This window comes from Salvelinus namaycush, unplaced genomic scaffold (assembly GCF_016432855.1).
Source record: "Salvelinus namaycush isolate Seneca unplaced genomic scaffold, SaNama_1.0 Scaffold1421, whole genome shotgun sequence".
Classification (NCBI taxonomy): Eukaryota; Metazoa; Chordata; class Actinopteri; order Salmoniformes; family Salmonidae; genus Salvelinus; species Salvelinus namaycush.
Window position 1 is genome coordinate 29850 of NW_024058144.1, and position 27175 is coordinate 57024.

The following is a 27175-nucleotide window of genomic DNA, read 5'->3' on the forward strand; positions in this document are numbered from 1 at the left end:
TTCGACGAAACATGGCTGCTGTCAAGTGAGCTGTTGATGGTGTACCGAACAGTTACAATTCACTTATATGTTCTCTTAAATGATTTATTTTAAATATTTTAATTCATAACAGTGTATTGTGACGGGGATAGTTTCAATAGTCTGCGTTTTACTTTGGAACAGTCAAAAATTCCTTCACCCGCGATAACGTGCCAGTTAGCATCACTAGCTAGCTAGCTCAAGGAGAACAATGACGGCAAGCTCATCGGGTGGAAACACCTGTCTCACTGCTAAAGGTTTGGACATTAGTCTCGCAGCCCTGCAAAGACAAGATCCTTACATCAACAACATTGTAGATGTGGCGAGTCAAGTGGCGTTGTATACTTTCAACAACCGATCAAATGAATGGGTGAGTTAAGGGATGCTACCGCTGCTCTGTTCGCGCTCCCTTCTCAACAAAGTTGTATGCTATCTAACGTTAAGTAACATCTTAGCGGACTGATATGGATGCCACATTATTAACTAGTTTGGCAGTTTGAATTCACGTGGTTTTGGGAGATGTGGCCATAGCTAGTATTCCAAGAAGCTAGAAAGCTAGCTAGCTAACATCACCCTATATCGCATTCACGTCCTAGTCGGAACTAGGAAACTCAAATGTCCGACTTGCTAACTGGTTGGACGCGGCACGTGTATAACTAACCTATTAACGAGTCGGACATCATCTAATTCCGACTAGCACGTTAACTTGGCAATAATGCCAGCCCCACTATCTGCATTCGAGATGTCGCCGATGAATATGACGCGTCGCCTAATGCCGCGTTTCAAACTGGGAACTCTGAAAAATACAAGGTCAAATCATGACGTCAGTGATTTTTAGGCCAGAGTTCCCGAGTTGGTATGCCGAGTTGGATGACCGTTCAAATCGATATTTCCCAGTCCAAAAGTTTATAATTTATTTTCCGAGTTCGCAGTTGTTTTGAAGGCGGCATATCGCCCACGAAGCTCCGATTTCAAACTCACATTAGACAGCTCAGCAAGTGTTTTGTCAGAATCGGTTTGTGACTCACACATAATGGAGGTTCCCAGAGCAACTATCGTAATTTACGGCCTATAGCGATGGAGTTTAGGATGAAGTGTTTTCAAGCGGCATCTTTCCTAAAACACCATGCAGAGAGGAGGAGGATAAAAGGCTCTGCATTGTCAATCCGACGTCTGCAGTGGCCATACAGCATTTACTGTTATGCGGCCTCTACAGAAGTCAAAGCAAACATACATTTTGCGCTTTGTAGAGCTGTTGTCAAGTAAATGAGTTTGTGTTTTATACAGGAACTCCCGCCCCGCCCCTACGTCAACCAATCATGTTCATGTTGAAATGTATGCAGCCATCCACATTATTACAACATTTGAGAGGCGCACAGCGACGTGGTATGGAGCTTGATATGTCTGGACGCTCCACAATTGCATCACACCATCCATTCGAAGCCTCCGACCACATTAACCGGATCAAACATAAATAGTCTTTAAGTGCATGTTTGAGCATCTGTCTATACTGATAGGATGGAAAGGGAGCTCAGCTTTCTCCATTCAATCATTTCCTTAACATTTATAATTATTTCACAATACTGACGATGGATCAGCTCCTAGAGAGATATTACCACCTATCGTTTCAAATATTGAGGCAACTTATTCTAATGTTTACCCTAAAAAAAAGAGCTAAATCACAGATTTGGCACGTTATTGTGCATGTTAAAGCCAATTTATGCTTGATCCAAAATGGAGTCATATGGAGACGCGTCATATTCATCGTCAACAACTCGAACCCACAGATACCGGGGTACATAGTACCCATTGCCCTCCAGCTAGTTATTATTGTTAGATGTGGTGGACAAGAGTATTTATCACATTGCTACTAGTTTGTAAACAGCTGACAGTTTTCAGACTGAATGTTGACATAGTAGCTAACTAGGTCAATGAATATCAGCCACCCAGAACCAAATCTGGTGTGAATACTTGCTTCTGGATTTGGTCAATTCCAAGGTAACACAATGATGCTGAGACTCTGATTTTTATCACTTATAAATTGTGCGCCAAACAAAAACTAATGATTGCAAAGTTAAACCGTACAACTCTATGGATAAGGATGATTTTGAAGAATATTTGACAAAAACACATTTACTTGATGCAAGGTACAAAGTTTGGTGACATTAACAGAATGACGGCGGTGCTGTTTGTGCAGTCGTTCTGTTACCCAACTTTGCATCTGTTCCTTTAAGTAAGTGTGTTTTTGTGTGCTTGTGTGTAGAGTTGTGTGATTTAACTTTGCAGTCATTGCTTTATTGTTTGGCGTACATTTTAAAGTGAAAAATCTGTTATTGTGGAATTGCGTACTTGGTTCTGTGGGTGGGGGTGACGGTGGTGAACCCCTCCCCTTTCACAAATAAATAACATGCAGGTGTAGGTGCACCCCAAAATCATGATTGGTCCAAATAGTCAGTGACTCAAAAACCATCGCACCGGAATAGGTTTTCTTCATAACCCTCATATCCCACAGCCTACGTAACATTTTGCTGTGAATGTTAAGGAGAGATCGATGAAGACTCCGTTCAACGTCCCTTTCTAATGACCTCAACCCTAATCAGTTCCTGTGTTGTTTTGCAGGAGAAGACTGACGTGGAAGGGACCCTGTTTGTCTACACACGGTATGATGGCTCTTTCTCTATGTACTTCCCCGTGAGCTTTGCCTCTTGGTGGGGGGTGCATCCCAAGTGGCACCCTATTCCCTTTATGGTGCGTCACGTTTGACCAGGGCCCATAGTCAAAAGTGTAGTGCACTATATAGGGAATAGGGTGCCATTTGGGACCAGTCTCTGTGTGTACTTCAGCTGAGAAGCCTGCCTCCATCAGGTTAAATATAATGGGCTTAGTGGGTTAGCTACGTCAGCCCCCCCCCCTCTCCTCCCTCTGAACAGATTGGTTATCACTGAGTAGACTATTATGGCCTGTAGCCTTGAAGAGCCATGACTACTTCCACACACCCTATCCCACCCAGGAAGTAGGTCGTAAACATGTAACACCTTTCTGTTTCCTTGTAGGCCTACTTGAACATGTAGCACCTTTCTGTTTCCTTGTAGGCCTACTTGAACATGTAACACCTTTCTGTTTCCTTGTAGACCTACTTGAACATGTAACACCTTTCTGTTTCCTTGTAGGCCTACTTGAACATGTAACACCTTTCTGTTTCCTTGTAGGACTACTTGAACATGTAACACCTTTCTGTTTCCTTGTAGATCTACTTGAACATGTAACACCTTTCTGTTTCCTTGTAGACCTACTTGAACATGTAACACCTTTCTGTTTCCTTGTAGACCTACTTGTACATACATTACCACTGTCGTTCTTGTTCTCCTAAGGAAATACACCAACTCAGATGCATGCATGTACTCACCAGTTAGTTTCCAGTCTGTTAGCACCGTACACTGGTTATTCAACTTGTATGTAATGTAAAGTACCTCCCTCCTTTTTTTTTACCGATGCCCTCCTGTGTACTTTGCTATTATCTCTGGTATAAGGCCTGTGTAATGTAAAGTCCCTTAATTAAGGATCGGACCCCTTTTTAAAAAATTTCGCCCAAAATGACATACCCAAATCTAACTGCCTGTAGCTCAGGACCTGAAGCAAGGATATGCATATTCTTGATACCATTTGAAAGGAAACACTTTGAAGTTTGTGGAAATGTGAGATGAATGTAGGAGAATATAACACATTAGATCTGGTAAAAGATAATACAAAGAAACATGTGTTTTCTATTAAATTTTTTGGTTTCATCTTTGAAATGCGAGAGAAAGGCCAGACATTAACATAGGAGCCTAGGTGTAATTTAGACTGATCCAGTGAAGAAGACATGTCTATGTCCCGGAAAGTCTAGTCACATTATCGCATATTGAGCAACAACCGTCCCGGTTTATGGTCACCGATCCTGTAGAGGTTAACTCTTTCTATTCATGCCCTCCTGTTTGTCCTCAGGCTAGCATCTCCCAGACATGGCTTCACCATAATGAACAGGCTGAGTATGGAGAACCTGACTGAACCCATCACTAAAGACCTGGACTTCCAGCTGCAGGATCCATTCCTACTCTACAGGAATGCACGCTGTAAGTCCCCTGTACTGTTAACCCTACCTACATAGTACCAGGGCTATTAACCCTACCTACATAGTACCAGGGCTATTAACCCTACCTACATAGTACCAGGGCTCGCTGTAAGTCCCCTGCACTGTTAACCCTACCTACATAGTACCAGGGCTCGCTGTAAGTCCCCTGCACTGTTAACCCTACCTACATAGTACCAGGGCTATTCAGCCTACCTGCTCAGAACCTGGGCTCGCTGTAAGTCCCCTGCACTGTTAACCCTTCCTACATAGTACCAGGGCTATTAACCCTACCTACATAGTACCAGGGCTCGCTGTAAGTCCCCTGCACTATTCAGCCTACCTACATAGTACCAGGGCTATTAACCCTACCTACATAGTACCAGGGCTCGCTGTAAGTCCCCTGCACTATTCAGCCTACCTACATAGTACCAGGGCTCGCTGTAAGTCCCCTGCACTATTCAGCCTACCTACATAGTACCAGGGCTATTAACCCTACCTACATAGTACCAGGGCTATTAACCCTACCTACATAGTACCAGGAATCGCTGTAAGTCCCCTACACTATTCAGCCTACCTACATAGTACCTGGGCTATTAACCCTACCTACATAGTACCAGGGCTCGCTGTAAGTCCCCTGCACTGTTAACCCTACCTACATAGTACCAGGGCTCGCTGTAAGTCCCCTGCACTGTTAACCCTACCTACATAGTACCAGGGCTATTCAGCCTACCTGCTCAGAACCTGGGCTCGCTGTAAGTCCCCTGCACTGTTAACCCTTCCTACATAGTACCAGGGCTATTAACCCTACCTACATAGTACCAGGGCTCGCTGTAAGTCCCCTGTACTATTCAGCCTACCTACATAGTACCTGGGCTATTAACCCTACCTACATAGTACCAGGGCTCGCTGTAAGTCCCCTGCACTATTCAGCCTACCTACATAGTACCAGGGATCGCTGTAAGTCCCCTGCACTATTCAGCCTACCTACATAGTACCAGGGCTATTAACCCTACCTACATAGTACCAGGGCTATTAACCCTACCTACATAGTACCAGGAATCGCTGTAAGTCCCCTACACTATTCAGCCTACCTACATAGTACCTGGGCTATTAACCCTACCTACATAGTACCAGGGCTCGCTGTAAGTCCCCTGCACTATTAACCCTACCTACATAGTACCAGGGCTATTAACCCTACCTACTCAGAACCTGGGCTCGCTGTAAGTCCCCTGCACTATTCAGCCTACCTACATAGTACCAGGGCTATTAACCCTACCTACATAGTACCAGGGCTATTAACCCTACCTACATAGTACCAGGGCTCGCTGTAAGTCCCCTGCACTATTCAGCCTACCTACATAGTACCAGGGCTATTAACCCTACCTACATAGTACCAGGGCTATTAACCCTACCTACATAGTACCAGGGCTCGCTGTAAGTCCCCTGCACTATTAACCCTACCTACATAGTACCAGGGCTATTAACCCTACCTACTCAGAACCTGGGCTCGCTGTAAGTCCCCTGCACTATTCAGCCTACCTACATAGTACCAGGGCTATTAACCCTACCTACATAGTACCAGGGCTATTAACCCTACCTACATAGTACCAGGGCTCGCTGTAAGTCCCCTGCACTATTCAGCCTACCTACATAGTACCTGGGCTATTAACCCTACCTACATAGTACCAGGGCTCGCTGTAAGTCCCCTGCACTATTAACCCTACCTACATAGTACCAGGGCTATTAACCCTACCTACTCAGAACCTGGGCTCGCTGTAAGTCCCCTGCACTATTCAGCCTACCTACATAGTACCAGGGCTATTAACCCTACCTACATAGTACCAGGGCTATTAACCCTACCTACATAGTACCAGGGCTCGCTGTAAGTCCCCTGCACTATTCAGCCTACCTACATAGTACCAGGGCTATTAACCCTACCTACATAGTACCAGGGCTATTAACCCTACCTACATAGTACCAGGGCTCGCTGTAAGTCCCCTGCACTATTAACCCTACCTACATAGTACCAGGGCTATTAACCCTACCTACATAGTACCAGGGCTATTAACCCTACCTACATAGTACCAGGGCTATTAACCCTACCTACATAGTACCAGGGCTATTAACCCTACCTACATAGTACCAGGGCTATTAACCCTACCTACATAGTACCAGGGCTATTAACCCTACCTACATAGTACCAGGGCTATTAACCCTACCTACATAGTACCAGGGCTATTAACCCTACCTACATAGTACCAGGGCTATTCAGCCTACCTACTCAGAACCTGGGCTCGCTGTAAGTCCCCTGCACTATTCAGCCTACCTACATAGTACCTGGGCTATTAACCCTATCTACATAGTACCAGGGCTATTAACCCTACCTACATAGTACCAGGGCTATTAACCCTACCTACATAGTACCAGGGCTATTAACCCTACCTACATAGTACCAGGGCTATTCAGCCTACCTACATAGTACCAGGGCTATTAACCCTACCTACATAGTACCAGGGCTATTAACCCTACCTACATAGTACCAGGGCTATTAACCCTACCTACATAGTACCAGGGCTATTAACCCTACCTACATAGTACCAGGGCTATTAACCCTACCAGATAGTACCAGGGCTATTAACCCTACCTACATAGTACCAGGGCTATTAACCCTACCTACATAGTACCAGGGCTATTAACCCTACCTACATAGTACCAGGGCTATTCAGCCTACCTACTCAGAACCTGGGCTCGCTGTAAGTCCCCTGCACTATTCAGCCTACCTACATAGTACCTGGGCTATTAACCCTACCTACATAGTACCAGGGCTATTAACCCTACCTACATAGTACCAGGGCTATTAACCCTACCTACATAGTACCAGGGCTATTAACCCTACCTACATAGTACCAGGGCTATTAACCCTACCTACATAGTACCAGGGCTATTAACCCTACCTACATAGTACCAGGGCTATTAACCCTACCTACATAGTACCAGGGCTATTAACCCTACCTACATAGTACCAGGGCTATTCAGCCTACCTACATAGTACCAGGGCTATTAACCCTACCTACATAGTACCAGGGCTATTAACCCTACCTACATAGTACCAGGGCTATTAACCCTACCTACATAGTACCAGGGCTATTAACCCTACCTACATAGTACCAGGGCTATTAACCCTACCTACATAGTACCAGGGCTATTAACCCTACCTACATAGTACCAGGGCTATTAACCCTACCTACATAGTACCAGGGCTATTAACCCTACCTACATAGTACCAGGGCTATTAACCCTACCTACATAGTACCAGGGCTATTAACCCTACCTACATAGTACCAGGGCTATTCAGCCTACCTACTCAGAACCTGGGCTCGCTGTAAGTCCCCTGCACTATTCAGCCTACCTACATAGTACCTGGGCTATTAACCCTACCTACATAGTACCAGGGCTATTAACCCTACCTACATAGTACCAGGGCTATTAACCCTACCTACATAGTACCAGGGCTATTAACCCTACCTACATAGTACCAGGGCTATTAACCCTACCTACATAGTACCAGGGCTATTAACCCTACCTACATAGTACCAGGGCTATTAACCCTACCTACATAGTACCAGGGCTATTAACCCTACCTACATAGTACCAGGGCTATTAACCCTACCTACATAGTACCAGGGCTATTCAGCCTACCTACATAGTACCAGGGCTATTCAGCCTACCTACATAGTACCAGGGCTATTAACCCTACCTACATAGTACCAGGGCTATTAACCCTACCTACATAGTACCAGGGCTATTAACCCTACCTACATAGTACCAGGGCTATTAACCCTACCTACATAGTACCAGGGCTATTAACCCTACCTACATAGTACCAGGGCTATTAACCCTACCTACATAGTACCAGGGCTATTAACCCTACTTACATAGTACCAGGGCTATTAACCCTACCTACATAGTACCAGGGCTATTAACCCTACCTACATAGTACCAGGGCTATTAACCCTACCTACATAGTACCAGGGCTATTAACCCTACCTACATAGTACCAGGGCTATTAACCCTACCTACATAGTACCAGGGCTATTAACCCTACCTACATAGTACCAGGGCTGTTAACCCTACCTACATAGTACCAGGGCTATTAACCCTACCTACATAGTACCAGGGCTATTAACCCTACCTACATAGTACCAGGGCTATTAACCCTACCTACATAGTACCAGGGCTATTAACCCTACCTACATAGTACCAGGGCTATTAACCCTACCTACATAGTACCAGGGCTATTCAGCCTACCTACATAGTACCAGGGCTATTCAGCCTACCTACATAGTACCAGGGCTATTCAGCCTACCTACATAGTACCAGGGCTATTAACCCTACCTACATAGTACCAGGGCTATTAACCCTACCTACATAGTACCAGGGCTATTAACCCTACCTACATAGTACCAGGGCTATTAACCCTACCTACATAGTACCAGGGCTATTCAGCCTACCTACATAGTACCAGGGCTATTCAGCCTACCTACATAGTACCAGGGCTATTAACCCTACCTACATAGTACCAGGGCTATTAACCCTACCTACATAGTACCAGGGCTATTAACCCTACCTACATAGTACCAGGGCTATTAACCCTACCTACATAGTACCTGGGCTATTAACCCTACCTACATAGTACCAGGGCTATTAACCCTACCTACATAGTACCTGGGCTATTAACCCTACCTACATAGTACCAGGGCTATTCAGCCTACCTACATAGTACCAGGGCTATTAACCCTACCTACATAGTACCAGGGCTATTAACCCTACCTACATAGTACCAGGGCTATTAACCCTACCTACACAGTACCAGGGCTATTAACCCTACCTACACAGTACCAGGGCTATTAACCCTACCTACACAGTACCAGGGCTATTAACCCTACCTACATAGTACCAGGGCTATTCAGCCTACCTACATAGTACCAGGGCTATTCAGCCTACCTACATAGTACCAGGGCTATTAACCCTACCTACATAGTACCAGGGCTATTAACCCTACCTACATAGTACCAGGGCTATTAACCCTACCTACATAGTACCAGGGCTATTAACCCTACCTACATAGTACCAGGGCTATTAACCCTACCTACATAGTACCAGGGCTATTAACCCTACCTACATAGTACCAGGGCTATTAACCCTACCTACATAGTACCAGGGCTATTAACCCTACCTACATAGTACCAGGGCTGTTAACCCTACCTACATAGTACCAGGGCTATTAACCCTACCTACATAGTACCAGGGCTATTAACCCTACCTACATAGTACCAGGGCTATTAACCCTACCTACATAGTACCAGGGCTATTAACCCTACCTACATAGTACCAGGGCTATTAACCCTACCTACATAGTAGCAGGGCTATTAACCCTACCTACATAGTACCAGGGCTATTAACCCTACCTACATAGTACCAGGGCTATTAACCCTACCTACATAGTACCAGGGCTATTAACCCTACCTACATAGTACCAGGGCTATTCAGCCTACCTACATAGTACCAGGGCTATTCAGCCTACCTACATAGTACCAGGGCTATTCAGCCTACCTACATAGTACCAGGGCTATTCAGCCTACCTACATAGTACCAGGGCTATTAACCCTACCTACATAGTACCAGGGCTATTAACCCTACCTACATAGTACCAGGGCTATTAACCCTACCTACATAGTACCAGGGCTATTAACCCTACCTACATAGTACCAGGCCTATTAACCCTACCTACATAGTACCAGGGCTATTAACCCTACCTACATAGTACCAGGGCTATTCAGCCTACCTACATAGTACCAGGGCTATTCAGCCTACCTACATAGTACCAGGGCTATTCAGCCTACCTACATAGTACCAGGGCTATTAACCCTACCTACATAGTACCAGGGCTATTAACCCTACCTACATAGTACCAGGGCTATTAACCCTAACTACATAGTACCAGGGCTATTAACCCTACCTACATAGTACCAGGGCTATTAACCCTACCTACATAGTACCAGGGCTATTCAGCCTACCTACTCAGAACCTGGGCTCGCTGTAAGTCCCCTGCACTATTCAGCCTACCTACATAGTACCTGGGCTATTAACCCTACCTACATAGTACCAGGGCTATTAACCCTACCTACATAGTACCAGGGCTATTAACCCTACCTACATAGTACCAGGGCTATTAACCCTACCTACATAGTACCAGGGCTATTAACCCTACCTACATAGTACCAGGGCTATTAACCCTACCTACATAGTACCAGGGCTATTAACCCTACCTACATAGTACCAGGGCTATTAACCCTACCTACATAGTACCAGGGCTATTAACCCTACCTACATAGTACCAGGGCTATTAACCCTACCTACATAGTACCAGGGCTATTAACCCTACCTACATAGTACCAGGGCTATTAACCCTACCTACATAGTACCAGGGCTATTAACCCTACCTACATAGTACCAGGGCTATTAACCCTACCTACATAGTACCAGGGCTATTAACCCTACCTACATAGTACCAGGGCTATTCAGCCTACCTACATAGTACCAGGGCTATTAAGCCTACCTACATAGTACCAGGGCTATTAACCCTACCTACATAGTACCAGGGCTATTCAGCCTACCTACATAGTACCAGGGCTATTCAGCCTACCTACATAGTACCAGGGCTATTAACCCTACCTACATAGTACCAGGGCTATTAACCCTACCTACATAGTACCAGGGCTATTCAGCCTACCTACATAGTACCAGGGCTATTAACCCTACCTACATAGTACCAGGGCTATTCAGCCTACCTACATAGTACCAGGGCTATTCAGCCTACCTACATAGTACCAGGGCTATTCAGCCTACCTACATAGTACCAGGGCTATTAACCCTACCTACATAGTACCAGGGCTATTAACCCTACCTACATAGTACCAGGGCTATTAACCCTACCTACATAGTACCAGGGCTATTAACCCTACCTACATAGTACCAGGGCTATTAACCCTACCTACATAGTACCAGGGCTATTAACCCTACCTACATAGTACCAGGGCTATTAACCCTACCTACATAGTACCAGGGCTATTAACCCTACCTACATAGTACCAGGGCTATTCAGCCTACCTACATAGTACCAGGGCTATTAACCCTACCTACATAGTACCAGGGCTATTCAGCCTACCTACATAGTACCAGGGCTATTAACCCTACCTACATAGTACCAGGGCTATTCAGCCTACCTACATAGTACCAGGGCTATTAACCCTACCTACATAGTACCAGGGCTATTAACCCTACCTACATAGTACCAGGGCTATTAACCCTACCTACATAGTACCAGGGCTATTAACCCTACCTACATAGTACCAGGGCTATTAACCCTACCTACATAGTACCAGGGCTATTCAGCCTACCTACATAGTACCAGGGCTATTAACCCTACCTACATAGTACCAGGGCTATTAACCCTACCTACATAGTACCAGGGCTATTAACCCTACCTACATAGTACCAGGGCTATTCAGCCTACCTACATAGTACCAGGGCTATTCAGCCTACCTACATAGTACCAGGGCTATTAACCCTACCTACATAGTACCAGGGCTATTCAGCCTACCTACATAGTACCAGGGCTATTCAGCCTACCTACATAGTACCAGGGCTATTCAGCCTACCTACATAGTACCAGGGCTATTCAGCCTACCTACATAGTACCAGGGCTATTCAGCCTACCTACATAGTACCAGGGCTATTAACCCTACCTACATAGTACCAGGGCTATTAACCCTACCTACATAGTACCAGGGCTATTAACCCTACCTACATAGTACCAGGGCTATTCAGCCTACCTACATAGTACCAGGGCTATTCAGCCTACCTACATAGTACCAGGGCTATTAACCCTACCTACATAGTACCAGGGCTATTCAGCCTACCTACATAGTACCAGGGCTATTCAGCCTACCTACATAGTACCAGGGCTATTCAGCCTACCTACATAGTACCAGGGCTATTCAGCCTACCTACATAGTACCTGTGCATTTGAATACCTTGTGGAACATATGAAGGCGTCAGTGAACCGCTTCCAACCCCCTCTGGTCTCTTACTGCTTATGTGTTGGAGGTGTGTTTACATCACCACGGGAACTATGTGCCGGAGGTGTGTTTACATCACCACGGGAACTATGTGCCGGAGGTGTGTTTACATCACCACGGGAACTATGTGCCGGAGGTGTGTTTACATCACCACGGGAACTATGTGCCGGAGGTGTGTTTACATCACCACGGGAACTATGTGCCGGAGGTGTGTTTACATCACCACGGGAACTATGTGCCGGAGGTGTGTTTACATCACCACGGGAACTATGTGCCGGAGGTGTGTTTACATCACCACGGGAACTATGTGCCGGAGGTGTGTTTACATCACCACGGGAACTATGTGCCGGAGGTGTGTTTACATCACCACGGGAACTATGTGCCGGAGGTGTGTTTACATCACCACGGGAACTATGTGCCGGAGGTGTGTTTACATCACCACGGGAACTATGTGCCGGAGGTGTGTTTACATCACCACGGGAACTATGTGCCGGAGGTGTGTTTACATCACCACGGGAACTATGTGCCGGAGGTGTGTTTACATCACCACGGGAACTATGTCCCGGAGGTGTAGGCCTGTAGATGTTGATGTTTGCATTCCAGAACATATTTATTTCAGTCCTGCTAAGCTACACATCTCAGGAGATTTACATTTTATTAGACCAGATCTTACATTTGTAAAAAGAGATTGGATGTGAATCATGGTCAATACTACTGGCGAGTTCGGCGTAGTTTAAACAGATTGAAGATGCAGCTAACTTTCTACCAAGTGGTGTAGTCCAGGAATCCTGGCCCATCATGGAGCACTTCATTTAAATGAGAACTATTTGCGGAGTGCATATCAGACCTGGGTTCAAGCACTATTTGACATCTTTCAACACATTTTGAGCGAATTCCCTATCCCGGCTGGAGTGCCTGATGGGTGGGATTTATAGTTTGGGGACTATTCAGTTAGTCTGTTAAGCCACACAAGCTCAATGAAACCCAGATAAAGTGGTTGAAATGACTTGGAATAGTATTTGAACCCAGGTCTGTTGCAGGCTGAGAAAGAGACTCAGTGCTGCAGACACCCACCCTGAGGAGAGGAGCCTGGAGCCGTCTCATCTAGTGGCTGTGGCCCCACAGGTCCATATATGGTTCAGAGGTATTTTTGTGGCAGTCGTCCCGGGTTTGAGTGCCTCTGTGCCGGTTTTCTACTGCAAGTGTCCTGCCAACAGCAGAGACCCAGCCAACCAGCCTACTACGTTAGATACAAACCAACCTGTCGTTATAAGTGGGACACACACTACACACACACACTGATGCACACATCATTCTCAGTGACAGGCAGGTGGAATGCTTTGTTTAAGATATTGCTGGAGTCCTCGTTCTAATTATTAGACATTTACACACAAACAAAACTGTTTCGGGGGGGGTATAGCTAACTTGAGTTATTTATATGTGATGATGTTAAGATCACCACACGTCCCTCAACATGACCTTTCACGAGAGGTCACAGAATCTTATCACTAAACAAATATTTGGTTATGGGGTCATTAGCTGGTGGAAGTGCCAGCCAGGCTGATTTAGAATGTTGTCTCAACTGTGACGTCATTGTGACATTGACACCAAGGGTTTCTGTTAGCCGGTAATAGCCGTTTTTTTGGATGATGGGAAAGAATAAAAATATTTTGAAAAGCCGATTTAAATAAAATTGGTGCCGGCCAATTGTCTGGGAGGAGAAGAAAATATCCCATTGCAAGATAATACTTTTAGTTTATTCATTGATGGAAAAACCAGTTGATGGAAATACATTTGACTGGTTGTGATTTATTGGTCTATAGGTTAATTTGCATAATCGTGTGGATTTAAATTGGGGTGTGTGCACAGTATTGGTTATCTATCTTGTTCATCACACCATGCAGACACACATCTGTCAGACATCACAAGAGCTGCTACAGTATCTGACAGCCAATGCTTAGTCAACAGAAGACCGGCTTCCTCAGGACAGTATTGCATTGTCTTAACATATACTTCACTGTTTTGAAACCTGAACCATAACATATTATGAGGCGTGTCTTACCTTCAGAGTAGCCTAGCCAACATCTGTGGAGGCCATTCTTCTATATCAACTTTCATTGTCCAGTAGGCAGAAGCACAATGCTGGTTATATTAGCATCCCGTACTAGTTGTTACATGTTAGATCTCCCCTCGTTCTAACAGATATTTTCATCTCTGTCACATGGAGGCGCTCGCATGTGCAGTGCCCTTTTGACAATAGTGTTTCCCCGCTAACTGCATTATGGAAGGAACATCCGCGTGTAGCCTACTGTCTTGTGCACATTGCTGCGCCGATGATGTGAAGAAATACTCGTTTATCCACATTTTAAGCCAAACGTTCTGATCTATTTCATCAGACTCATTGCTTTTTAATGTAAACATGTTTAATGTATCCGAGGCCTACTGGTTGTATGAGTTTGGGATCTATCGTCACACAACTGTCCCAGAGTCTGTTTGGAAAAGGCAATATGTTTTTCTCGACAAGCTGACAATAGAATAGGTCAACTTTTCTACTATGGGGGATAGTAGTTTGACGTAGGCTAGTGTTTCCATTTATAGTGCACTACGTTTGACCAGAGCCTATGCGTTCTAAATAGCACCCTATTCCCTTTATAGTGCACTACGTTTGACCAGAGCCTATGCGTTCTAAATAGCACCCTATTCCCTTTATAGTGCACTACGTTTGACCAGAGCCCATGCGTTCTAAATAGCACCCTATTCCCTTTATAGTGCACTACGTTTGACCAGAGCCTATGCGTTCTAAATAGCACCCTATTCCCTTTATAGTGCACTACGTTTGACCAGAGCCTATGCGTTCTAAATAGCACCCTATTCCCTTTATAGTGCACTACGTTTGACCAGAGCCTATGCGTTCTAAATAGCACCCTATTCCCTTTATAGTGCACTACGTTTGACCAGAGCCCATGCGTTCTAAATAGCACCCTATTCCCTTTATAGTGCACTACGTTTGACCAGAGCCCATGCGTTCTAAATATCACCCTATTCCCTTTATAGTGCACTACGTTTGACCAGAGCCTATGCGTTCTAAATAGCACCCTATTCCCTTTATAGTGCACTACGTTTGACCAGAGCCTATGCGTTCTAAATAGCACCCTATTCCCTTTATAGTGCACTACGTTTGACCAGAGCCCATGCGTTCTAAATAGCACCCTATTCCCTTTATAGTGCACTACGTTTGACCAGAGCCTATGCGTTCTAAATAGCACCCTATTCCCTTTATAGTGCACTACGTTTGACCAGAGCCCATGCGTTCTAAATAGCACCCTATTCCCTTTATAGTGCACTACGTTTGACCAGAGCCTATGCGTTCTAAATAGCACCCTATTCCCTTTATAGTGCACTACGTTTGACCAGAGCCTATGCGTTCTAAATAGCACCCTATTCCCTTTATAGTGCACTACGTTTGACCAGGACCAGGCCACTATATAAGGAATAGTGTGCCATTTGGGACACAGACATATGACAAATCTTTGAGGCTTTCCTTACCTCCTGGTCGTACGTAGATGTAGTCCATCTCTGTCTCTGTGATGAGCATCCCCTTGGCTGGCCCAACCTCCGGCTCCTCTTGAAGACGCTCATGTTTGGGTTTACGCTGGAACAACCTCAACATAGTCCCTCTAAGATGATAGTCTAGTAGTGGTGTTGTGGAGCTGCTACTAGGTGACAACGTTTAGACAACGTTTCCTCTGGTACTGCTGAGGTACCTGTCTGTCTGTCCTCTGGTACTGCTGAGATACCAGTCTCCTGTCTGTCTGTCCTCTGGTACTGCTGAGATACCAGTCTGTCTGTCCTCTGGTACTGCTGAGATACCAGTCTCCTGTCTGTCTGTCCTCTGGTACTGCTGAGATACTAGTCTCCTGTCTGTCTGTCCTCTGGTACTGCTGAGATACCAGTCTCCTGTCTGTCTGTCCTCTGGTACTGCTGAGATACCAGTCTCCTGTCTGTCCTCTGGTACTGCTGAGATACCAGTCTCCTGTCTGTCTGTCCTCTGGTACTGCTGAGATACCAGTCTCCTGTCTGTCTGTCCTCTGGTACTGCTGAGATACCAGTCTCCTGTCTGTCTGTCCTCTGGTACTGCTGAGATACTAGTCTCCTGTCTGTCTGTCCTCTGGTACTGCTGAGATACCAGTCTCCTGTCTGTCTGTCCTCTGGTACTGCTGAGATACCTGTCTCCTGTCTGTCCTCTTCCTTTAACACGCCCCTTTTGTTCTATGAGGAAATAATGAACCAATAGAACCCTTTCTCTGGTTTCCAATACTGAGGTACCTGACCTGTCTCTCCTCCTCCTGTACCTGTCTGTCCTCTAACAGTACTGTCTTCTCAGAGAGACTGTCTGGGTAATGTCTCAGTCCTTCCCAGAGAGAGTAGTATACTAGTCTAACCAGACTAGTCCCCTGTAGCTACTAAGCTAAGAGGTCTCTCCTCAGCTCCTCCAGAGATCTCTCTCCTCGCTGGTTCTTAATTTTCCCAGGGTTTGGAGTGTTTGTCTGGTCCTTTTTCCAGGCGGTGACCTTTAGCTTGGCTCTCCACAGCCCCAGGCAGGCAGGGCAGTGCAGGGTACACAGCTCGGGGGGCAGACAGGATGGCAGCAGGCAGGCAGGGCAGGGTACACAGCTCGGGGGGCAGGCAGGATGGCAGCAGGCAGGCAGACGGACACAGTAGCAGCTCCAACCTTAAGATCCAGCTACTCAGACCTCCCAGTGCTTTACCCGCTGTCCTCACTGACTCAGTGACTCTCTCACTGTAGTCTGTCTCTGTCAGTCAGCAGCCAGCAGGCTCTGGCCTTCAGTCCCTCAATCCTTCCCTCAGTCTCCGCCTTGTCCTCCCCACTTTACTATTCTCTCCTTTCACTCTCCTCCTTTCTTATCTCACCCCGTCCTCTTTTCTTTGGCCGACCGGCGTGCCAGAGCTTTATCTTCCTACGTGGCCTATTTGAGGCTGTGTGAGTTCTTACTCTGATGGAGGTGACAGGAGAAGTGTTCCTGGTCTGCCTGTCAACAGGGCTCCTGTTTCAGTCACGCTGAGTAGAGTAGTGGCCTGGCTTTTAAACTCTCCCTGCTGCAGAGCCTCAATAACCCCTCTACCCCAGCACCTAATGAATCCGGCCCCAGCCTGCCCCCAACCCTGGGTAACTGCCACAGAGACATGTTGTGCTTTCTCATAGCACATATCTGTCTGTAATATTGACGTTGGCTCCACTGACTAGTTATTAGACTACGAAGGTCATGGTGACAGAACCCAGAACCTCCACATCATCTATAACGATGTCATGAATCATGAGGAGATTAACACAGGACTTTTAAAAAATGTATTTTATCTTTTATTTCATCTATGATAGTCCACTCGGTAAAAGTCGTCACAGTTTCCAAGAAGTTAACGTGGTCTGGCATGAGTCATGACTGATGAAGATGGTACATTTTAATATAATGGTTGTAGGTAATTCCACTGTGTCTCAATAGTGGAATATGTTGTGCTCTGCTGAACACAGCCCAGCCGCCCCTTCCTGGAATCTAGCGCTATCTCTTCCGTTCCCGGGAATGTGAGGAATCGTCCTGGATGAACAGTGTCCCAGTAGGATAAAGGGTTCATACCTATCACCTTCTCCACTGTGGGGGGTTCATACTTAGCACCTTCTCCACTGTGGGGGGTTCATACTTAGCACCTTCTCCACTGTGGGGGGTTCATACTTAGCACCTTCTCCACTGTGGGGGGTTCATACTTAGCACCTTCTCCACTGTGGGGGGTTTGTACGTAGCACCTTCTCCACTGTGGGGGGTTTATACGTAGCACGTTCTCCACTGGGGGGGGTTTGTACGTAGCACCTTCTCCACTGTGGGGGGTTTGTACGTAGCACCTTCTCCACTGTGGGGGGTTTGTACGTAGCACCTTCTCCACCGTGGGGGGTTTATACGTATCACTTTCTCCACCGTGGGGGGGTTATACGTAAAACCTTCTCCACCGTGGGGGGTTTATACGTAAAACCTTCTCCACTGTGGGGGGTTATACGTAGCACCTTCTCCACTGTGGGGGGTTTATACGTAGCACCTTCTCCACTGTGGGGGGTTTATACGTAGCACCTTCTCCACTGTGGGGGGTTTGTACGTAGCACCTTCTCCACTGTGGGGGGTTGATACGTAGCACCTTATCCACTGTGGGGGGTTGATACGTAGCACCTTCTCCACTGTGGGGGGTTGATACGTAGCACCTTCTCCACTGTGGGGGGTTGATACGTAGCACCTTCTCCACCGTGGGGGGGTTATACGTAGCACCTTCTCCACCGTGGGGGGTTTATACGTAGCACCTTCTCCACTGTGGGGGGGTTATACGTAGCACCTTCTCCACTGTGGGGGGGTTATACGTAGCACCTTCTCCACTGTGGGGGGGTTATACGTAGCACCTTCTCCACCGTGGGGGGTTATACGTAGTACCTTCTCCACCGTGGGGGGTGTGTACGTAGCACCTTCTCCACTGTGGGGGGGTTATACGTAGCACCTTCTCCGTAGTGGGGGGTTTGTACTTAGCGCCTTCTCGTGGGGGGTGTCCCATAATATCACATTTCCCCTCAAGTGTTCACTCGTTCACTACTTCCCACATCTAAAAGTGTTGTATTGGTTGGAGGCATGGCATAGTGGGAGTTTACACCATATTTCTTTCACCAATTTTTGAAATCAGTTAAGGGAAGTGACCAAGTGCACTCTTCGAGAGGAAAGAGAGATGATTGGGACATAGCCCCTATTCCTCTTCTGACTGCCTGCCAGGAAGGAACGCATCAGAGAACCTGCCAAAACACACACATACCACACACACACACCACACACACACAGCAGTGAACCTAGCTCAGCAGTCGCCAACATTCATCGTTCAGTTTATTTTAGACATTGGATCACACAAACACGTGCTCTAACTTTTGGCTCCTTTCTCCCAGTATTTTGTGATGTCTGTGTAATGACTCCCGTGGCTCTAGCGCGTGTATTTAGCCGTGGCTCTGGCGCGTGTATTTAGCCGTGGCTCTGGCGCGTGTATTTAGCCGTGGCTCTGGCGCGTGTATTTAGCCGTGGCTCTGGCGCGTGTATTTAGCCGTGGCTCTGGCGCGTGTATTTAGCCGCGGCTCTGGCGCGTGTATTTAGCCGCGGCTCTGGCGCGTGCGTTTAGCCACGGCTCTGGCGCGTGCATTTAGCCGCGGCTCCGGCGCGTGCGTTTAGCCCGTGGCTCCGGCGCGTGCGTTTAGCCCGTGGCTCTGTGTCTGAGGGGACTGATGTTGACGTCGCTGCTGCAATGAACTCTGTTTTATCTGGATTTAGATTGGAGCCTCAATTATGGCCGTTGACTGACCTGTGACCTGTCTCGCTCTCTGCTCTGCTCTCTCTCTGTCTCTCTCTCTCTCTCTCTCTCTCCATCTCTCTCTCTCTCTCTCTCTCTCTCTCTCTCTCTCTCTCTCTCTCTCTCTGTCTCTGTCTCTGTCTCTGTCTCTGTCTCTGTCTCTGTCTCTGTCTCTGTCTCTGTCTCTGTCTCTGTCTCTCTCTCTCTCTCTGTCTCTCTCTCTCTCTGTCTAGTAGCTATCTATGGCATCTGGTTCTATGATAAGGCGGACTGCCAGCGCATCGCAGAGCTTATGAAGTAGTGAGTAACACACACACTCCCACCCACACACACACATACACACACACACACACACACTCCCACCCTCTCTCTCTGTCTCCCCATGACACTGTCCCTGCAAGCTATCATCACTCACTGTCTACCACCAGCTAGTTGCCACTGGTGTGTCTGAGTGACCATCTCAAATGGTACCCTGTTCCATATAGTGTGGGTGTGTGCACTACCAGTTCACAACAGCACTGACCGACTCACACCTCTAACCTCTCCTCTCTCAGTCTGACGAAACAGGAACAGGCCCTAGCCCAGCGGGGTCAGCAGGGTCAGGGGGGCTTGGTGTCTCCTCGAGCCCTGGAGGCAGCAGGGAACCCTGGGAAGGGACAAGGAGTGGACATCCTGCAGATGCTGACCAAAGCTCGCAATGAGTATGACAAGGTAGGTCCCCACTGTATGTGTTTACCACTATGACAAGGTAGGTCCCCACTGTATGTGTTTACCACTATGACAAGGTAGGTCCCCACTGTATGTGTTTACCACTATGACAAGGTACGTCCCCACTGTATGTGTTTACCACTATGACAAGGTAGGTCCCCACTGTATGTGTTTACCACTATGACAAGGTAGGTCCACATCCGCCACGCTGATGCTCAACACAGGGGTCCCTCAGGGGTGCGTGCTTACTCCCTTCGTCTACTTCCATGTTCACCTACGACTGCGTGGCCAAGCACGACTCAACACCATCAAGTTTGCTGACAACACAACGGTGGTAGGCCTGATCACCGACAACGATGAGACAGCCTATAGGGAGGAGGTCCGAGACCTGGCCGTGTGGTGCCAGGACAACAACCTCTCCATCAACGTGATCAAGACAAAGGAGCTGATCGTGGACTACAGGAAAAGGAGGACCGGACATGCCCCCATTCTCATCGACGGGGCTGTAATGGAGCAGGTTGAGAGTTTCAAGTTCCTTGGTATCCACATCACCAACAAACTATCATGGTCCAAACACACCAAGACAGTCGTGAAGAGGGCAGGACAACGCCTCTTCCCCCTCAGGAGACTGGATAGTTTTGGCATGGGTCCCCAGATCCTCAAAGTTCTACAGCTGCACCATCGAGAGCGTCCTGACCGGTTGCATCACCGCCTGCTATGGCAACTGCTCGGCATCTGACTGTAAGGCGCTACAGAGGGTAGTGAGAACAGCCCAGTACATCACTGGGGCTAAGCTGCCTGCCATCCAGGACCTGTATACTAGGTGGTGTCAGAGGAAGGCCCCAAAAATTGTCAGACTCCAGTCACCCAATTCATAGGCTATTCTCTCTGCTACCGCACGGCAAGCGGTACCAGAGCAGCAAGTCTAGGTCCAAAAGGCTCCTTAACAGCTTTTTCCCCCCAAGCCATAATACTGCTGAACAATTGTTAAAATGGCCATCCGGACTATTTACATTGACCCCCTCCCCCCCTCCCCTTTGCTTTTACACTGCTGCTACTCGCTGTTTATGATCTATGCATAGTCACTTTACTCCTACCTACTAATTACCTCGACTAACCTGTTCCCGCCGCACATTTTACTCGGTACCGAGCTGACAAGGTAAATATCTGTCGTTCTGCCCCTGAGCAAGGCAGTTAACCCACTGTTCCCCTGAACAAGGCAGTTAACCCACTGTTCCCCTGAACAAGGCAGTTAACCCACTGTTCCCTGGTGTCCGTTAAGGCAGCCCCCCCCCCCCACCTCTCTGATTCAGAGGGTTAAATGAGGAAGACACATTTTGGTTGATGACATTCAGTTGTACAGCTGACTACTGTAGGTCTCCTCCTTTCCCGGTACCGCCTCTATATAGCCTCGTTATTTTGTTACTTAAAAAAAAATTGACTTAAGTTTATTTAGTAAATATTTTCTTAACCAACAATGCAGTTACGAAAATTGCTAAGGGCTTGTAAGTTAGCGTTTCACGGTAAGGTCTGCACAACATAACAAGGTACTAACACACCACTACCACTAGGGGGCACTAAAGCATATAACAAGCCTGCAGCCTGTGATCAATGTATTTCTGCTGCTGTATCATAATGTGTGCATACAAATGTATTCCTGAATGCGCCATGTATGAAAATGGGTTAAATGAACGGACATCAATGTCCTGTTATTGTCTCTCTCTCTCCTCTCAGGGTGGTCAGCCAGAGCCTAAAGAGATAGGAGGGTGTCGTGTCCTTAATGCCAACCCCAGCCTGATCAAACCTATCCCTGTCAAACCTATGGAGAGATATCCCCATCCTGGGTTACAGGAGAGGCCTGTTCAGGTACACACAGCCTTTCCCCTTATTCAACACAATGGAAATAAGTAGATTTTAAATGTAGTTTATCCACCCTGTGAATTAGTGTTTGTTTTTTTATGGTCAAATTGCTGATTTCTAAGACAGTGTTGACCTGGTTTCACAGTTAGGCTCTACTGTTTGTTTTCCTTATGTCCTGTCTGTTTCACACCACTGATCTCTCACCCTCTCACTCTCTCTCCATCACCCTTTTCCTCTCTTAGGATAGTCAAGGAGAGCCCAGGCCCCTCTCTCTGGCAACTCTGTTCGGTGTCCAGCAGCCCAGAGCCGAGCTGGTCTCTCCCATGGCTGCGTCAGGGTCAAGAGGTCCAGGGTCCCAGCCCCAGGGGAAGCCTGGAGGTGTCCGCCCGGCGGTGGCCCGCTCCTTGTCCTACGATGACCCAGTCCAGTCCCAGCTCCAGGAAGGGGGTCTGATCTCAGGTAGCAGCCCCCCGCAGCACTGCCCTGCCTTCCAGAAGCTTATGAAGGATGCCGCCTCCTCCTCCCAGCCTCGGAACCAGCTCCAGCGAGGCGGTACTATGGAGCAGCTCCAGCGAGGGGGTACTATGGAGCAGCTCCAGCGAGGGGGTCCTATGGAGCAGCTCCAGCGAGGGGGTCCTATGGAGCAGCTCCAGCGAGGGGGTCCTATGGAGCAGCTCCAGCGAGGGGGTCCTATGGAGCAGCTCCAGCCCGTCTCCGAGTCATCCGAGAACAGACTGCATGAGAACGGAGCCCCCTCTGTCCTCCACCATCGGACCCAGGCCAGACAAGACCCCATCCAGAGACTGTTCCAGAACCAGCCCACTTCCACCACCCCTTCAATGACGACCTCCGCTCCTTGTTGTCCTCCTCCTCTCCAGCAGCCTCCTCCTCTCATCCCTGGTCTCCAGTCTGCCCATCCTCAGCCTCTCCTGGTGGATGTGTTGGGCTTCCCTGGTTCTCAACACCATCACGTCCACCTCCCCCCTCACCAGGCCCAGCCGTTTTACTTCAGCCCCACCAAGCCCCCCCAGATGCTGGTCCCCATGTTGCCCTCACACCCCTCCCAGTCTCAACCTCCCCACCAACCCCAGCCTGGTCATCCTCAACCTCAGTCACAGCCCTGTCACCCTTTCCACCCCTTCCAGCACCCCCAGCCCTTATACCTCCAACCCCTGCCAGGTCACCTCCAGCCGGGGCAGCTAACTGGTGTCGTCTCCCCTCATGAACTGCTCCAGAGGCTGCAGCTGGTTCAACAGGAGCAGAGTCTGGTCCCGGAGCCCACTAGGCCTTCCTCTAACCTGGCTCCCCGCTTCCACGAGCCTGCCCCTCTAGCCCCCTCAGCCCCCCCAGCCATGGGGCAGCACGGCCAGCAGGCGGCTCATTCTACAGCCAGGTCTCTGGACAGTTTGGCTGACAAGACCTCTGCAGGCACCGCTGCTCAGAAGTTCCAGGTAAAAAACAAAATATATCCTATCTGACTCAAAGGACTGTAAAATAAAAAGGTGCTGGAGTGGTTTTGTACAGTGAGGGATCTGGGTTTGTGGAAGTACTGTCTCTGTCTCTAACCATGTCCTCTCCATCTCCAGGTGATCTCCCCCCAGCGTATCCCAGCCACGGTGGCACCTACCCTGCTCCTGTCCCCCAGTGTCTTCTCCCAGGCCAAGCGCCCCCAGGCCAAAGCCTCTGGGGTCACCCACTGCCCCCCTGGCCCTCATCCTCCCTCAGCCCTCCTGGCCCCTGACAACCCCCAACCCAGGGGCCTCTCTAAGAGCCAGCTCCAGGCCACCCTGCTGCACCTCATACAGGTAGGAGAGAGGACGAGCCAGGCTGGTTTTACTGTACGTCGTTACAGTTCATATAAGGCAGTGGTCACCAAACGGTCCATCCAGATCAACTGGTTGATCTTCAAGGCATTACTAGTCGAGTCATTCCTAACGTTTCTGGAAAAAAGACAACGATGAAGGCTTGCGCTTATTTTTATTTTTTTTAATTGCGCTGTTGGCGGTGGGTGCACTTGATTCAGGAGCCCTGTTGGCGGTGGGTGCACTTGATTCAGGAGCCCTGTCGGCGGTGGGTGCACTTGATTCAGGAGCCCTGTCGGCGGTGGGTGCGCTCGATTCAGGAGCCCTGTCGGCGGTGGGTGCGCTCGATTCAGGAGCCCTGTCGGCGGTGGGTGCGCTCGATTCAGGAGCCCTGTCGGCGGTGGGTGCGCTCGATTCAGGAGCCCTGTCGGCGGTGGGTGCGCTCGATTCAGGAGCCCTGTCGGCGGTGGGTGCGCTCGATTCAGGAGCCCTGTCGGCGGTGGGTGCGCTCGATTCAGGAGCCCTGTCGGCGGTGGGTGCGCTCGATTCAGGAGCCCTGTCGGCGGTGGGTGCGCTCGATTCAGGAGCCCTGTCGGCGGTGGGTGCGCTCGATTCAGGAGCCCTGTCGGCGGTGGGTGCGCTCGATTCAGGAGCCCTGTCGGCGGTGGGTGCGCTTGTAAAGAAGTTTGTGCCCAACATTTTTGAGAAATAAGCTTTTTGTTCCGTTTTATTTCAGCTCATGAAACATGGGACCAAGACTTTACATGTTCCGTTTCTATTTCTCTTCAATGTATTTACATAACACGACTAACAATTCTGCAGGCATCAAACTCTCCCCTCCTTGAAGAAGCAGCTGGTCTCACACAGCCAAATGGGTTGTCCTGAGTTCCTGCCGTTATGTTCACTGTCTTTCTGCTCAGGACACCGTCAGAGACACACTGTTTATGTTCCGTCTTTGTACAGCCAGACAGTCTTGCCAAAGGACCTTGAGGTTATTCATCGAAGTGCAGACACACACTGTCCTGCTAGAGAGAGCTGTTTCAGACCAGAGCAGACAGACACTGTCCTGTTAAAGAGAGCTGTTTCAGACCAGAGCAGACAGACACTGTCCTGCTAAAGAGAGCTGTTTCAGACCAGAGCAGACAGACACTGTCCTGTTAAAGAGAGCTGTTTCAGACCAGAGCAGACAGACACTGTCCTGCTAAAGAGAGCTGTTTCAGACCAGCGCAGACAGACACTGTCCCGCTAGAGAGAGCTGTTTCAGACCAGCGCAGACAGACACTGTCCTGCTAAAGAGAGCTGTTTCAGACCAGCACAGACACAATGTCCCGTTAGAGAGAGCTGTTTCAGACCAGAGCAGACAGACACTGTCCTGCTAAAGAGAGCTGTTTCAGACCAGAGCAGACAGACAGACACTCAACCTGTCCAAATACTAATGTTTTGTTTGTATTCCACACTCCTGATCAGAGTATTCTATCGCTCGCTCGCTTATCTCTCTCTCCTCTACTCCTCTCCCTTCCTCTCTCTAGCTCTCTCTCTCCTTCTCTCTCTCTCTCTAATTCGCTGTTCTCTCTTTCAGAACGACACTTCCTTCCTGGATACCATCTATGAGTCCTACGTCCACCGCTTCTCCACGGAAGCCACCGCCAACCAGTTCTGAGGCCAGGGCCCTGTTTAATGAGGCCAGGGCCCTGTTTAATGAGGCCAGGGCCCTGTTTAATGAGGCCAGGGCCCTGTTTAATGAGGCCAGGGCCCTGTTTAATGAGGCCAGGGCCCTGTTTAATGAGGCCAGGGCCCTGTTTAATGAGGCCAGGGCCCTGTTTAATGAGGCCAGGGCCCTGTTTAATGAGGCCAGGGCCCTGTTTAATGAGGCCAGGGCCCTGTTTAATGAGGCCAGGGCCCTGTTTAATGAGGCCAGGGCCCTGTTTGAGGCACCCAATAGACAAATGTTTCAAAACACTTTGCAACGGGAAGTGAATATAATCATTTCTTCTGGGCCAAGTCCAGGGAGCCCCTCTCCCTGTTTGTCTGTTTTCTTCCATTAGGTGCCTAATGAGTAAGTCCCTGGGGTCATGCCCAAACCGGCACAATCATTTTATAATCGAAACCATTTGCTGATCTAGCTAAATTAGTCTTCCTAATGTGAGCACTGTGGATGTAACCTGTGGATTCAGATTACAAGGACATTTGATTTTTGCCATTTTTAAGATGTTTTTATCATAAGAATAAAATAATTGAAAGTTTGAATGGGATATTGTAGTAAGAGCTATCAAACAATGGTATATGTTTTGGAATGACTGTACTTGTTTTTAAAAGGTTCCTCTCTTAAACCATTTTAGTTTCCAGGCATTTGACAATGTTTAATTCACTTGAAGTTGGATGAGTTTATTTTGAACACTTTATTAAGTGGAAAGTCCTGTTTTTTTTTTTTAAATAGACAATATTTCCAGTCTTAAACTTGTGCTACCTCTCAGAAGTGACCCTCTGTTGAGGTAGAAGTTTCCCAAAGGAGGAATTACACCGTACTGTAGAACCTGCCATTTATTTTCATAATGCGACTGGCTTTATTTCCAGATGTCTGAAACTCAATGTACATCGACACGGTTCAGAGTCTTCTGTGCTCACACATTCTAGACTAGTTTGATAGACGGTTTATATGTATCAAGCAAAGGGTTTAAGAAACTATTTTATGTTACGAGAGAGAAAGATAATAGAATAGTTTGTCTATTTTTCTATGCCGTTGTCATACAAGGACATTTTAAAAACACAATGTTGCAATGACCTGTACCACTGAAACAGGAAGTGTTTTAATTTACACAATCTGCCATGTATCAAGTATTTTAAAACCTGTGGAATCTGGAGTCCCATCATTTTGTTATTTTGGTTTTGAAAACCACTTTTTATTTTATTTTTATGAGTCAAACATTCTGAGTGACCGCAAAGCCCACTACGTGACTTGTTTCTTGTGTAATGATTGAACAGTGTCTGGACCACAACTGAATTGGAAATAAATGAATGTCTTCTTCAAACATGTGGCTCTGAGGTGAAGTTTCTCTACAGTAGGGCTCTGGTCAAAACGTTTCTCTACAGTAGGGCTCTGGTCAAAACGTTCCTCTGCAGTAGGCCTCTGGTCAAAACGTTCCTCTGCAGTAGGG

At 47.8% G+C, this 27175-nt stretch overlaps 1 protein-coding gene across 3 annotated transcripts; it reads left to right on the forward strand.

Annotated features, from left to right (window-relative positions):
* Positions 1-27049, forward strand: LOC120036671 (mRNA-decapping enzyme 1B-like). Of its 3 annotated transcripts, none has more exons than XM_038983058.1 (9): positions 1-388; positions 2638-2678; positions 4003-4130; positions 19884-19950; positions 20205-20361; positions 22093-22224; positions 22461-23669; positions 23805-24023; positions 25600-27049. In XM_038983058.1, exons 1-9 carry the CDS (start codon positions 230-232, stop codon positions 25678-25680), a joined length of 2193 nt encoding a protein of 730 aa, XP_038838986.1. In that variant the 5' UTR covers positions 1-229; the 3' UTR covers positions 25681-27049. The 3 variants fall into 3 exon arrangements, with proteins under 3 accessions (XP_038838986.1, XP_038838987.1, XP_038838988.1); XM_038983059.1 differs by having other exon boundaries at positions 19887-19950; XM_038983060.1 differs by lacking the exon at positions 1-388 and adding an exon at positions 983-1280.
* Positions 27050-27175: the final 126 nt, after the last annotated feature.